The 14,520-nt window shown below is 35.4% G+C and overlaps 1 protein-coding gene across 1 annotated transcript in view; it reads left to right on the top strand.

Moving 5' to 3' along the window:
• The first annotated feature begins 2,288 nt into the window (after positions 1–2,288).
• The window catches only part of tenm1 (teneurin transmembrane protein 1), a 214,199-nt gene continuing 201,967 nt past the window's right edge, over positions 2,289–14,520 (top strand). The window contains exon 1 of the mRNA XM_088925605.1: positions 2,289–2,508. Coding sequence (XP_088781731.1) covers positions 2,289–2,508 — 220 coding nt within the window. The remainder of the gene's footprint in view (positions 2,509–14,520) is intronic.

Below are 14,520 nucleotides of genomic sequence, written 5' to 3'. Positions count from 1 at the left end.
TATCAGTGGGGCCAGTAGGGGGCGCTCACCCTGCAGTCTGTGTGGGTCCTAATGCCCCAGTATAATGACAGGGACACTATACTGTAAAAGGGCACCATCCATTGGATGAGACATAAAACCTGAGGTCCTGACTCTCTGTGGTCATTAAAAATCCCAAGGTGTTTCTCAAAAAGAGTAGGGGTGCTGGCCTGGCCGAATTTCCCATTTATCTTTACCAAGCATGGTCTCCTAATAATCCCCATCTCTGAGCTGGCTTCATTACTCTGTTCTCCTCCACACTGATAGCTGATGTGTGGTGAGCGTTCTGGCGCACTATGGCTGCCGTCGCATCGTCCAGGTGGGTCCCCATTACCTGTAAAGCGCTTTGAGTGGAGTGTATAGAAAAGCACAATATAAGTATAAGGATTTTTTAAATTAATTTTTTAATTACATTTTTAATTTATTTCATTATAGTAGGAAGATGTTTTCAAGCTTTTGTGCTGTACTGGAATCTTTTCCAAATTGACACTGTATTAAGTTCTTGCAAGACCTTTCCTTTTTTGGTGCAAAATACAGCCTCAGGAAACAATGTCTCATGAAGGAGCCAATGCCCAGGTTCAGTAGCACCCCTGAAATATTTTTAATACCAAGATAAATTGGTCAATTAAATAATAATTGTAATCAATCCTATGCAAATTAAGCTGTTGTATCTCCAAAAATCTGTTTTACATACCAAGATGTATTAAAACACAACAAACAAGTATTGGAACTAATAGCAATTAGTTTTGTAATTAATACCTCTCATTATACGTCTCAGTACTAAAAGCAGAGATAAGAAATAAAATAAAGAGTCCTCCAGCCAACATAAGATAATGAGGCAGATAATGTACTTTAAGAAACTTAAGTCTTGCTATCCAAACAAATCTCTAAATTGTACTGTTTTACTCAAACCCCTTTCGACTGGATTGTATTTTACAGTTTTTGTGTAAGGAGTATTTATGATAATACACAATTCTTATGGTGGTTCAGATCAGATTTATAGTACTGGGAATACCTCAATTACAGAGGACAAAAATGTATAAAAACCTATTTACCTGTATACAGAACAAAATTACCTGAGGGATAAACAATCACGAATATGTATGAGGGTTATTTATTTTATGGATATCTAGGTCCACTGCAAGTTATGCACATTAGTTGCATGTTGTACAATGAAGCATCTCAATTTCACAAGTAACTAGTGGTAGAATGATACAGTAAAGCTGGTTATACAGGATAACCTGTGAAAGATTAAACTTATTACATAGTAAAGATAGGTGAAACATATTACACAGAGTAAACAAGGGGAAAATAAAAATCAGATTAGCTAATAAAAGAAAAGTTTGTTAGATTCTCCTATTAATTATTTCCTGCACCCGTAATACAAAGGAGGCCTGGAATAGTTGTTTTTACTACTAAAAAAAGTACTGATTTGAATTACCATGTGTACTGTATGTGAATGTACTGAATGTGAGTGGACCCTGCAATAGATTGGTATCAGGTCCAGTTCTCCCAGGTTATGTCAAGGTTTACTCCCGCACTCCATCTTGGGCTTGTAATAAGACCCTATGCGAGCGGTAGAGTCTGGAGGAAAAGGAGACATACTTAGGTGCAAACAACCAGGGATTTATTCGTACAGAAACAGGGACAATTCGTGAGACGGGGAACAGGGGAAGAGACACAGGTGTCCAATCCAAAAAGGGAGTCCATAGAAGAGTCAGGGCACAGTCAGGGATCCGAATCCAAGTAATCCATCCAGCAACGACGCAAGGTTAGAATCCCCGGGAAGTGGAAACACAGACACGACAAGACGTAGGAATCATGGGGTGAGGTCCTCCAAGCCCGGGCTCAGGAACGCCCAAGATGTCGGGGATGAGGCCTATGCGCTCAGGCCACGGACATGGGGTCACCTGATGCTAAGCGGGCCTCACGACATCCATATGCTAATGCTGAGCCCTGAGCATTGAAGGCACTAGGATTAAATAGATAAACAAGAAACACCGGGAGGACATAAACAATCACAAGGAACTAGGGAGAAAAGAGAAGTTGAGCGCCCTCTAGGGGTGGGATGTCGACTGTGACAGGTTAGACTTCGACTCACCACATATCCATAGATGGAGATAAAGCTGTTATTTTTATGGTAAAAATAGCTGGATTGCTTGATAACGAAAGCATACCGAAGTAATTAAAAATTTTGATCTCTGTTGCGCTTGTTCCAGGTTTCTTTGTGGATTTCATGATTTAATGACTTCAGTACAGCTTCAACAGCCATGGAGCAGATGGACTGCAAACCCTACCAGCCACTTTCAAAGGTTAGGCATGAAATGGAACTGGCCTACACAAGCTCTTCAGATGAGAGTGAAGATGGGCGTAACATGCGAAAATCGTACACATCCAGAGAAACCCTGCCTGACTATGGGCAGGAGCTGAGAATGAACTACAACAGCCACAGCAGGAAACGGAAAGCAGCAACTGAACCCACCACACAAGGTAGGTTTTGGACTGATTTCAAACCCTGATATAGTAAATAAAATACTTGTTATTTGAAAAAAAAATAATTTAGCTAAAATCAGAAATGTGTAAAGCAAATTACTTCTTTCTCCAAGACAACCTAAAGTGGGTCATCCACATACTTTATTAATTTGCCCATAATGAGAGGAAATGTATTGTATCTTTAGGCAGAAGGTATCAGATGGGATGTTCTCTCCAATATCATGGTTACTACTACAGCCAAAACGCCCCTTGGAAATATAGGTAGTCAGAAGGCAAAGTATACTATTAGAGGTTAAACAAAGTTAAATGATGAATATTACAATTTCATAACATTAACACTGAATTTGACTGACAGAGTAATGGCTACAGTATGGTCCTATTAGTATAACTTTTTATAAGCATGCCATCTTAAATGCATTTACCCTCACAAGAGAATATCCCTTTAGGTTCTCCAACTAAACTGTTGCAGTATTACAGGAAATAATGAATAGTGTTTTTGATTGCCTTTGTCTTGGATTAATTTTGAGTAGTAATTCTTAATATGTTGTAACTTGTTGTGTTATCACGTCAGTGTAAGTGCAATTAATTCATGTGATGAATCTAGTGAATAATACAAGTACAAAAAAGCTAGCTGAAAATGATGCATACCATACATTGTATATTGTGCCTATCGAAAGTTAATGCCCCTAGAATGTCTTTTTATTCTTGTATCTGTTTCATGTACAGTATGTACTGTAAATGAGTACTTTTATTTCTTTTACACTATATACTGTACATACCATACTTGACACTTTAAATGGGAAAATTATTTGATTGGGAAATATATATATATATATTAAAAATACCAAAACTGAAACTGATATTTTAGTTGATATTTCTCCACCTCTCTTAGCTAATACGTAAGAAGAAGCACCTTTGGTAGTAATTAAAGCTGTGAGTCTGTTGGGATAGGTCTATACCAACTATGCACACCTACAGTAGATTTGGCAATATTTGACCATTCATCTTTACAAAACTGTTCAGGCTCTGTCAAGAACTCTGTCTTGATCGACATCTGTCTTCATGTCTTGTCACAAATATTCAGTAGGATTTAGGTTGGGTCTCTGACTGAGCCACTCAAAGACATTTGGCTTTTTGTTCCTTAGCCACTACAGTCTAGCTTTGGCTGTGTGCTTCTGGTCACTGTTAAGTACAACTTACGTCCCAGTATCAGCTTTCTTGCAGAGGGACTTGCAAGGACTTTTCTTTACTTTGCTCCATTCATTTTCCCTTAAATCCTGACAAGTGTTCCATTTCTTGCTGAAGAGTAACATACCCATAACAAGATGCTGCCACCACCATGCTTCACAGTGGGGATGCTGTTCTTTGGGTGCTCTGCTATGCTGGGTTTGTGCCAAATGTAATGTTTTGCAATTAGGCCAAAAAATTAAATTTAAGTTTAATCAGACCACAAACCTTTTCTGCCTGTTTGCAGTATCACATAAATGCGTTGTTACTGTTTTGTTGGGAGTGGCTTCCTTCTGGCCATCCTGCCATATAGGCCAGATTTGTGGAGTGCTTGTGATATGCACACTTTAACCTGTCTTGGCCATTTTTTTCTCTCAATAGTTACCAGTGACCTCTTAGTAGCCTCTCTGATCACTCTTCTACTACAAAATATTATAGGCCACACGTAAGTTCATAAAATGTTAAAATAAGTGGTATAGCTGGAACAAAATTAATAAACATGTAAGTACATGTACTGTTAATAAAGGCATCTTTCAAAAACCTTCAGAAATGTGCAGTGGGTTCATGCAAGCAGTTTACACTTCAAGTATGAAATGATTTCACATGAAGTTAGACATTCTAATGGACAGGCCTTTGAAGGCTCCTTCATATGGCACAATATATTTTAAAAAGTGAGAAAAAAATTGCAGTGATGCAATGACAGCACAGTCTCTTCATGAAAACCTGATATCATGTGCAGCTTACTGTACCTGTCCCTATGTAAAAGAAAGAGTAGTGCAACATTAATAGGAGTCAAATTAATTCTACAGAAAATCCAGTAATAATATAACTTGATGTTATTTTAAATTAAAATGCATTTGTTTAGATGGTGTATAGACTGAAAGAATTTGGGAATGTAATACGCCAGGAGTAGAAATTGTATTTTTTGTGAGAATGATAGATAGTGTGTCAGCAAACTTGGTTTTAAGACGTTTTTGAAGATTATGTTGTTTAGTAACACATGTGGACCTAACATATAGTCACATTTTGTGCGCGTGCGCAACTTATTTTATTTAATGTATCAAAATGCAGTGAATTATATTATTTATACACTAGTTGAAATTCCTCTTTATCCATCACGGCTGTGCCCTGGGCAAACATTATCTCTTATTCATTTTCTTTTTTAATGAATGACTGACTGTAGCCAGTAGTACTCTGCCAGTAGAACTCTCCTGCCTGAACCAATGTAAAGGCAGTGTTTCTGGTTGGCTTATGATCTGTCATAGTGGTCAACATTTCAATGGAAAAAAAAATTGGCAGGCCCTTTTCCCCACTCTGAATTACTGTATAATAAACACTCTGCTCCCATTACCAGTAATATCAAAAATGCATATAGTCTTTTTGGATTGCTTGTAACGAAAGCTCCACAAGTATCTTACAGCACACTAAAATTATTTTTTTATCTATATTTTCAGTAGTGTACTGGCATTTGATTCCTTTCTTATTAGCTTGTAATGTTCAAATCCTATATCCTCAAGATAGCAATGGAAGGAATTTCATAAATTATGTATTGTGTGCCATAGGCAATTCATTTGAAAGTGCAAGAAAAATGAAGAACAAATTAATTCATTGCCTTAGCATTACACACTGAATTCCCTTAAAATACACAACATACAGTATGTTAATAAAGGAAAACAGTGTACTGCATCATATTAATAAAACTATTATTTCTAAAACTATTTTCTATGGTGAAATTGGTACTTCTTTCTATTTCAATATCCTTGTATACATATTAAACTCAAGCTTAATTAAAAACCTTGGATGCTTAATGCTTGAGCATCTTGTGTCCACAAAAGGCAAGTGAGAGTGACAGAAAAATTGAGGACACGTTAGGGATTAATTACTGACAATGTTTAAATGGCGAATGAAGTGAATTCATCACAAGCTGTTTTTTTCTTAATTATTTTGATGAGGTGCTTAATTTTCCCTTTAATTGATTAATTGTAAGAAATTCAAATAATGACAGTTGACATAAAAAGATGTTAATAGACTAGTCTCAGTTCACTGATTTTATCTCATTGTAAAACACCAAGTGAATTGCAGAGTTTTTTGATTAATAGCATGCAAGTAACTAAGAATCAATTTTTTCTGTTTATTTTTTTTTGCTTGGGAATTTTCTGGAGAACATCAATATATCAATTTTACTTGCTAAGGATATACAAATACTGCATCAGTAGTAAAAAGTACTAAAACTGAATTAAAAAATTAAAGTCCATTTTGAAGGGCTGCTTTTATTTTTTAGTATGGGACATTGCTGAAAAAACACAAATAGGAGTATTTTCAAAGTTTGCAAATGTAAATTCTTGAGATCTGTAGTAATCTTTAACACAACATTTTTTTTTTCTGTTTGCAAACACCTTTCGTCAAGCACCCTGCACCTTTTAACCACATGTGCGAAGAAACAAGAAGCTTGAGGAAAGCTACTTACTGTGCATGCCTTACTTTTTCTTCTCTTCAATTTTTTTTATTCACAGGATGAAGCATAATAGATGGATAGTATGGAGGATATATGGACATTTTATTTACTTGCATTTGTAACATAGTGCTTAGTTCTATTTAAACTCCGAATAGTAAAACTGAAAAAGCAAGTGATCTGCTTGTAACAATACTGTTGCATTTTCAAAGATGTATAATACTGCAATACATGAAGGTTTTGTCATAGTTCCACTTAGCATAACCATAATATGCTGGCTTTATATAGATTTTCAACCTAAAGGAATACACAGCTCTTTGCAGTGTGTTGCAATCACCTCTGAAGAGTCGCACTCACCAGGGAAATGTCGTGCAGCTACAATGCACCAGCATACGAACTACACAGTTGATCAAAAAAAGTGAGATTTCTTCTCCAGTTCAGATTGGGGAAACATTAGGTGCATCAGACTGAGACTGAAATTTAACCAGTGCACTAGGGTTAGCAACTTAACTGTACTGTTATTAAGAGCGCCTGCAATGAGCAGGTAATTTCAATTTTTAATGTCTCTGTTACGGGCTGGAAAGGAGTGCAAGCACAAATGAGGTTTGAACAAAACCCAGCGTGGCAGCACTCTTTTTTATGAAGTTTCATAAAAACAGTAGAAGAAAAACTTCTTCATGGCTCATTCATTTCTGACAGGCAGTCAGTTTTCTCTCTCACTCACGGCCTACTGCTGAGCCTTGGTATGTGGCTTCTCTGGCTCCTTTCCTGGCTAACTTGCACACCTGTTTTAAGGGAGCACATGATTTCATAGAGAGGCGCGTAGTTGACAAGTGTCGGGATCATAAGGAACTACAGCTGTCTCCTTTCGGATGTTGATTAGGCAGACTGCCTGTCACAAAAGCATGACACCCTCTTCAGCACAGAGTCCTCCATCTCTGAACTGGGACATTGGCTTGGAAATTAGGCAATGTAGGCAAACCACCACTGGTCCACCAAAACCACTTACAAGATCAACCTGAATTTCGTTTAAGGTCTTCTTTCCCAGTACTGACCACACCCAGCCTTTCTTGACTTCTGAGATTTGGCAAAATGAAGCTACAAGGTTGTAAAACTGCTGTGAAAATGTATGCCTATACAGGAATCAAACCTGAAACGCTGGCGTTTTTATCAACCATATGAGCTAAGGATATGTGATTCATACAGTATATACAGTAATGCACTTCAGACTTATAAGGTAAGTAAGGTTACTTGGACAAAATGTTGTCAAGCTATACGTAACCATTACATTTGAGTCCCCACTTTCATTGATCTTTGGGCTTTGTTCCAGTTAATGGCTCATGAGGAGCTTAGAACAGCAGTTCCGACACAATGAAAGTACTCTTGTCTCCCTCTGTTGTGTGAATATTTAATTCATGGCCTATTATTACAGCTCCTAAAAGACTGTCCCTTATGTCAATGTTTATGTATTTAAATCTTGGCAACCATTACATAGCATCTGTTTTACTAGGTTTATATCTAACGTTTAGTGCCCATGTGTATATCTGTTCAAAGATTGTTGTCCAGTCGAGTGAACCCTGAAAGGAAGTGTTTGAATTTGACCATATTTTAGCTGATGACTGTTGCTTTTATTAGTAAATGCTGCTTCAGAAAAAATACAAGGTAAGGGTCATCACACTCTTTTGGCTACACGAAGCTTAAACCCCATCCCTCAAAAAAAAATTGAAAGCTAATTAAGAATAATAGCAATGAACTGTACAAGTCATCCTTTGAACTAAGTAGAATGTAAAAGTGTTAATTATTTGAAAATGTTTCAAAAAGCTTTTGAAGGCTTAGTATGAAATGGCACTTATGCAGAAAGATTCTCTCAGGCAGACTTGGTTGCCTAATTGACTAGTAAAAATTGTCAGTGTTCAGTAAAAGTATAATGCATATGATAATTATACCATACTACTATAACAGTAATGACACAATAACATGCATGGGTAAAAGTATTTACTCAATTATAAATTTTACACCCACATATACTGTATAATGGATGGGTAACCATTGGCATAAAACTCTAATTATCAGTTCATTTTTTATATCTTCCTCTCTGGGCTTGTACAATCTAGCTTTCCCAAAAGCCCTCCTTAATTTTATTGGTGAAGCAATCACCTCTTTACCTGGTCTTCTGTGTAGTAGAACTGTTGGTGCATAATGGCTGCTACTTACCACCCAGCTTTGTGCTATATTTTAGTGGTACTGTAGATAAACTGAGTCACCTCCTATATACTGTATAAAGTACTCTGGAATTGTTTAGGATAAAAAACATTATATAAATATAAGGAATTATTGTTGATTATTTGGATATAAATTGCAACAATTCTAAGAGATGTCCTGTGCACAAGGAAGTGGTTTTTGATTACTACCAAAAAACATGATACAAAGCTTTCAGATGAAGTTATAAAAGACTACAAAAACATATTTATTCTTTAGAGTATTTCATGCTCAGTTATTGTCAATCACAAGCAATTGTGGCTTGCTGTCATTTTAATCCATGTAGATTTTCTTCAACACAGCTCCAAATTTTATCTCTTCATCTTTGTGTTACTTGAGATCAGATTTGTTTTTATTGAAAAAAAAGTGTGTAGTTAAAGAAATAAGGCATTCAGTGACCATAATGTTATGTTGGGCCTGAAAGAGAGTAATTCTGAATCATTATGTCATTGATGCACAAATAATTTAAGTTATTAAATCTACCTGGTGATTAGTGGGGTTTTTTCCAGTACTGAAATTATTTGTAATTTTAATGTGATAAGCATATTTGAAGCACTTGTAAAACAGTGTTTGTTTGTTGTTGTTTTTTTTGTTTGGTCATATCACATTATTTAGAATAAATGTTTTTATAAAGGTCAATGGCAGGATTTGTTAAATACTTTAGGCTACATAACATTTAACTGGAGAAAATATGCAAATGCAGTCTTATTATTTCACTGTTGTAAAATTACTGGATGGTTCCAAATGTAGAGATGTCACACAGTTTGGTGTGATAATAATGCTTTTGGTTTGTGCTTTCAGAGGGTTCACATTTTATACAACATTTGAGACTGACCAGCAGTGACACTTGATAAAAAAAGTTCTCATTAAATCTCCATTGTTTTTTGTAGGATTACAGCAAACATGTGTGCCCTAAATTCATACAGGTTTGAGCAAGTGCCCTACAATTATATCTGTATTCTTCTAGCACAAATAATAAATGACTCCTGGCACAACAGGAATTGAAAATCCACCAACATTTGTGTCAAATAATGGAGGACAGGATATTGTTATTAGTATGTCTTTATTGTGCTGTTAATCACCTATTCAATTGTGACAATAATAGCTAACAAATGGAAAAGAAATGTTAATATATTTTTGCAGTTCTCTCTGTAAATGTTGAAATCTGTTGAGGTAAATACAGTAGAAATGTACAGCACTAAAGCATGGCTATAAATAATTAATTATGTGGGCTAATGCATTTGTCTTCATTTGAAAGTATATATTTTAAAATTCATAATCACAAGTTATTCTTCAATTTGTTTTGAATTGTTTTTATTTTTATTTAGTCTTGAATTGATTCAAGGGAATACTGATTCCCAGAAATAGCCTTAATGGACCATAGACATTCACATCTTTTTCTTTTTTTAAATTAATTAATATATCTGCATTTCACTGAAAATACAATTTATATGCTAAGGGCTGGGTAACAGCTGTATCCTTTCTGGCCTATTAATACATTAGTTGTCTTTAGCTTAGAAACATCCAGGTCTGTTTTTTATGCATCAACATACAAACATTTTTTTTATTTAGTAGAATAATTAAAAGAGTACATTGAGTCATAATCAAGCTAAATCCTTCTGTTGGGAAGGAAAGGTGAATAAAAATACTATTTCATATTCTTAACAGTATTCAAATCACATTTTGCACAAAAAACATTTTGTTCGAGTTGCCTTGGAAACAACACAGACTGAATAATTACAGTTTGCTCACTGCAGATTTGTCAAATTCATCAGATTGACTGAAAAATGTAAGTGCAGTATTGTAACCCTTGTATGCAGATGACATTCTCATATCTGATTTGATCTGCTGGTCATGTCCCATTTTCCATCTGTGGTTTATGTTTTGGTTATTAACTAGTGAATCACAACCAAGAATGGAGTCTTTTTTCACACAGCGGCAGATTAAAGACCTTGTTCCTTGGTTTTGTGTAATAAAGTGAGGACTGCCAGGATATTATTCTTCTAAATCACTACACATGTTGCATATTAATAGTAATGCATGCCCACCTAATTAGGAATCGCCAGTTGTGTGCTTTTAAGTCTGGCCTCAGAGTTACACAACATGCACTCCTCAAGTTTTAATTGTTTTAATTTCTATGAGCACACGCTCATAGCACTGCGCTGGGGTAACTGTGACTGGGTACCTGATTTGTAAATGGCAGGGGTAACTATGTTAATGAGAGCCAAGAGAGCCCTTACTGCTTGACCCCTTTCCTACTCAATGTGACACCCAGTCAATTGTGCTTCACCACTTAAGGCATCCTGGTCATAGTCAGCTCATACCATGACCTACAGTAGTATCAAAGGTGTAAAGCCATTACAGGCATTCTTAAGTTAATTAATTTAATTTTTTTTAATGGATGTTGTTTGAGTGTTTGAGTAAACACACCAACTTAGAGAAAATTTGCAGGCATTTATAGGTGACTCATGATTCTGGCAGGAATCCATTCTTGGGAGATAATTATGACTGTAGATTCAAAGCATATCTTCCCTTTGATTACAATGGGTTACTCTTCTTTGCAAAAACAAAGAGAATTTTTAGTATGGTGTCACAGCTTTTAGGGAGAAGACTAACATTTGTGAAGTTGATTAACTCTATATTGGTGAAGAGAGACAACATTTTACAATGTAATTCTTTGATTTCTCTGTTTCCTTCTCTTTTTGTACATTTCACCTGAATTCCTGAGCTATCTTCAAATCATACAAATCATCATACTGCCTTTTGTGTTCTCTTATTTCAGTTAAGAGGCTGCTTGAATTTCTCCACCTTATCAGTTAAGAGTTAAATTTGTATAAATAATGTGCTTTTACTGCTACTGACTCACATTTGACAGGTATGACCTGAATAGGGCTTTTGTCACATATTAACCAACAATGCCTTTCATGGTCACAGATGGCTCTGAAGCTAATTTATTTTACTTGATGGAGTAAATATTGATAAGATGTGATCTTCACCCCCATACAAACCTTAATTAAAGATTAAGCCCAGATATGAAATCGGAGGTGGGTCTGCATACACATTATGTTTTAAGCAGCTGCAGAACAGTGTTCTTGACATGTGCTAATTATGGAGAGTCAAATTCACAAGTAAAACTGATAGAATCTATAGTCAGACACCCTTTACATAAACAAGATTGCTATTTAATTGCATACCAGGGAGCATGAAGTGGTCTGGGACTTGCATACTAAATTGTGTACTAATTATCATCTTTGATTTCAAAATCTATAGATTGTTAGGTTCATAGGAGAAAAAAAAAACTTTACACAAGCTGACTGAACAGTAACTGTCTTTCCTGTAACTTTTGTGGCTGCCAGAATGCTTGCAAAAACCTGAAGGATTTTTATCACATTGAGGTTTACAATAGAATGTGTAATTTTAATGATTATTCAGAAAGGTTATATTTTTTTCTAGTTTATCACAGCAGAAAACCTTGACACTGTGTTCTTCCCTGGTTACAAAGACATTTGCTGTAAACAGATATCCCAGAACAGTTAATTGTATCCTTGAGTATTCTCTGAATTCATAGTACTCATTGATACCCCTCCAGGGTAATCACCTGTAAATAGAAAGGTGAAGGAAAAATATTATATACAAATTAATGAGCAATCCAGTGCTTATAACTATGGAACTTTTACTGATATTCTCTGCCATGTCCATGACTGTTAAGTAGCAAGGTGAACATTTTACCCTGTTCTTTTACTCCATAGAATAGTAAGCAAAAAATAATCATGGTATAGCTCAGAAAACAGAAGCCCAGTTGTTGTGGCAACCATCAATGTGCATTTGCAAGCCATCTTGAGGTGTAATAAATCACTCTGAACACTGATGCTTTCAGCAGTATATCAATGGATCTAGCATTGATAGAATCAGAACTACTACAATAGGTTGATGAGCAACAATTTATTCAGACAGAGATTTGAATATTCTGCCTATAGTTTGTTCATCAAGTACAACAGGATTCATTTTCTTTTAAATACTGTATCGAAGCGTGTTTATTTCTCTGCTCATTTTGCTGTTCCCTTTCATATTTAGATGTTAATTTTAGTTAATAGCAGCTGAAAATAACTGGAATTGTCTTTCTGATATTCAATGTTGTTTTTCAATTAGTGATATGAGGTGCATATTTGAATCTGTGGACAAATCCTGATTATTTTCTGGTGTTTCAGTGCTCATGACATTTTAGCCTTCACCTTAAGTTTGATGGCAGTTTAACATAAACTGTAAAAAAACAAAACCTTACCTGTAAGTTAGAAGCTAGCCTTAATTCAGCACCATGGTCAGAGCAACCTAATCTGTTTCTTACAACACAAACACAAAAGACAGATATCTGAAACTGTGGGCACCTTTCACACCACAACAGATTTGAGGTAATTAGGCTTCCAATGGAAAATTATTTTGTAATCATTATTTTATAATAAAGTTGCTGTAAGCAGTCTTGTTATTGTTGTCATGTCTGCTGCCATATTAACTTCTTATAAACAGACGTTAATTTATAAACTATATGTTAAGCCTTTTTAAAGAGTTAAAATATTAAGATCTATATTCTGATATTTTTATAAGAAAATTTAAATAGAAGTATTGTGATATATATACAGTATATTGCATATTTGCAGTATATTCTTACCACATTTAACGCTGATATTTCACTACTGTTTCTTGTGCCTAGTATTGGTTTATGTTCTCAAATTATAAATTGCTGGAAATCTGTTTGTTTTAGTAGACATTTTTGTTATAAAATGCCTCTTAATAATGTCCCTCCACTGGTTACATTTACTGTAGGTGGGACAAAGATAATACCTAAAAAGTCAAGTTTAATACAGAAACAGGATGGGATACTACTTGCTAAACTCTCAAGAATATGATTTATGATCCTGTAGTACCAATTTTTCATGCCAGCCACAGCCCCATTCTTGTAATGATCGCCCCTGCTGTTGGCCACAGCAGTATTAATGGCCGTTGCACAAAATTCCTTTCCTTTTTGGAAGCTGTTGTTAGAAAGGCACATTGAAGATTTTTCCGAGTCTCAGAAAGCCAGTATTTTAAAAGAGTTTGCTGCAGATCAGCTGTCACCCAAACAGTCAGAACAATAGGAATTTCCTTTCGTCTCCTCTTTTTTAATTATTCTCCTCCTTCTTTAGAGTGAAACCACTTATCTCATTATTGAGGGCCCTTTCCCACACCCTGCTGTGCTGCACCGTGATCTCTCATTCAGTTATCAGTAATCCAACAAAGCTGGGATTCAGGTCTCTAAGCTTGTGAGACATCTCCTGTGGGCAGGGCCACCATGCTGCTAATTTGTACAGGCGCTTACTGACCTGACCACCTAGGTTATTCCATGATCTTAGATTCCCTAAGAGTCATTGGCCATCAGTTTTATCTTAAACAACTGAATAACAATTCGTATTCTAGGATATTCTAGTGTTTATTTTTGACTGGGTTGCATTTCTTTAAACTTCATTTTAACCAATTCGTTTTTTTAATTAAAAGTTCAGAATCTCTTAATTATGAAATAAAGTGAGTTGCTCTTAATTTCACTCATGCTTGAACTGCCAAGTGTTTTGCCTTCATTTTAATTGGAACATACTTAAAAGCTGATATTGTGTTTTCATAATGCAGCACTTTCATATTTGTGCTTCAGTTATTTTTTTCATAAATCTTGTATTAGATATTAGACATAAAATAGCTGTGCTCATGTACATGTACTGTATGAAATCCAGCATTTAAAACTATATAAAGATTTTAGAATGTATCAAAGACCCAGGTGAATATGTTTCATTTATAGTACATAAGGACTATCGCTGACAGATGATCATGATCATCACAGGATCAATGAGCAGGGTGATTTTTAAAACCTTTTGCCAAGCAAAAAAGTTATTTCAAAATCTGGCAGGAAACAATATGAAGTGTAGAACATACAGATGAAATGAGGATTTTTTCTGTACTTATTTGTTTTCTAAAGTTTATCTAGAGATGGCTTCAGAGAAAGAAGGTATTGTAGAAAAGTGAAAATAATTTTAATTCTACAGTGT

Source organism: Atractosteus spatula, chromosome 9 (assembly GCF_055471065.1).
Source record: "Atractosteus spatula isolate fAtrSpa1 chromosome 9, fAtrSpa1.hap1, whole genome shotgun sequence".
NCBI classification, from domain to species: domain Eukaryota; kingdom Metazoa; phylum Chordata; class Actinopteri; order Semionotiformes; family Lepisosteidae; genus Atractosteus; species Atractosteus spatula.
The sequence above is the reverse complement of the archived record's forward strand: the minus strand, read 5'-3'. Positions and strand labels throughout refer to the sequence as shown.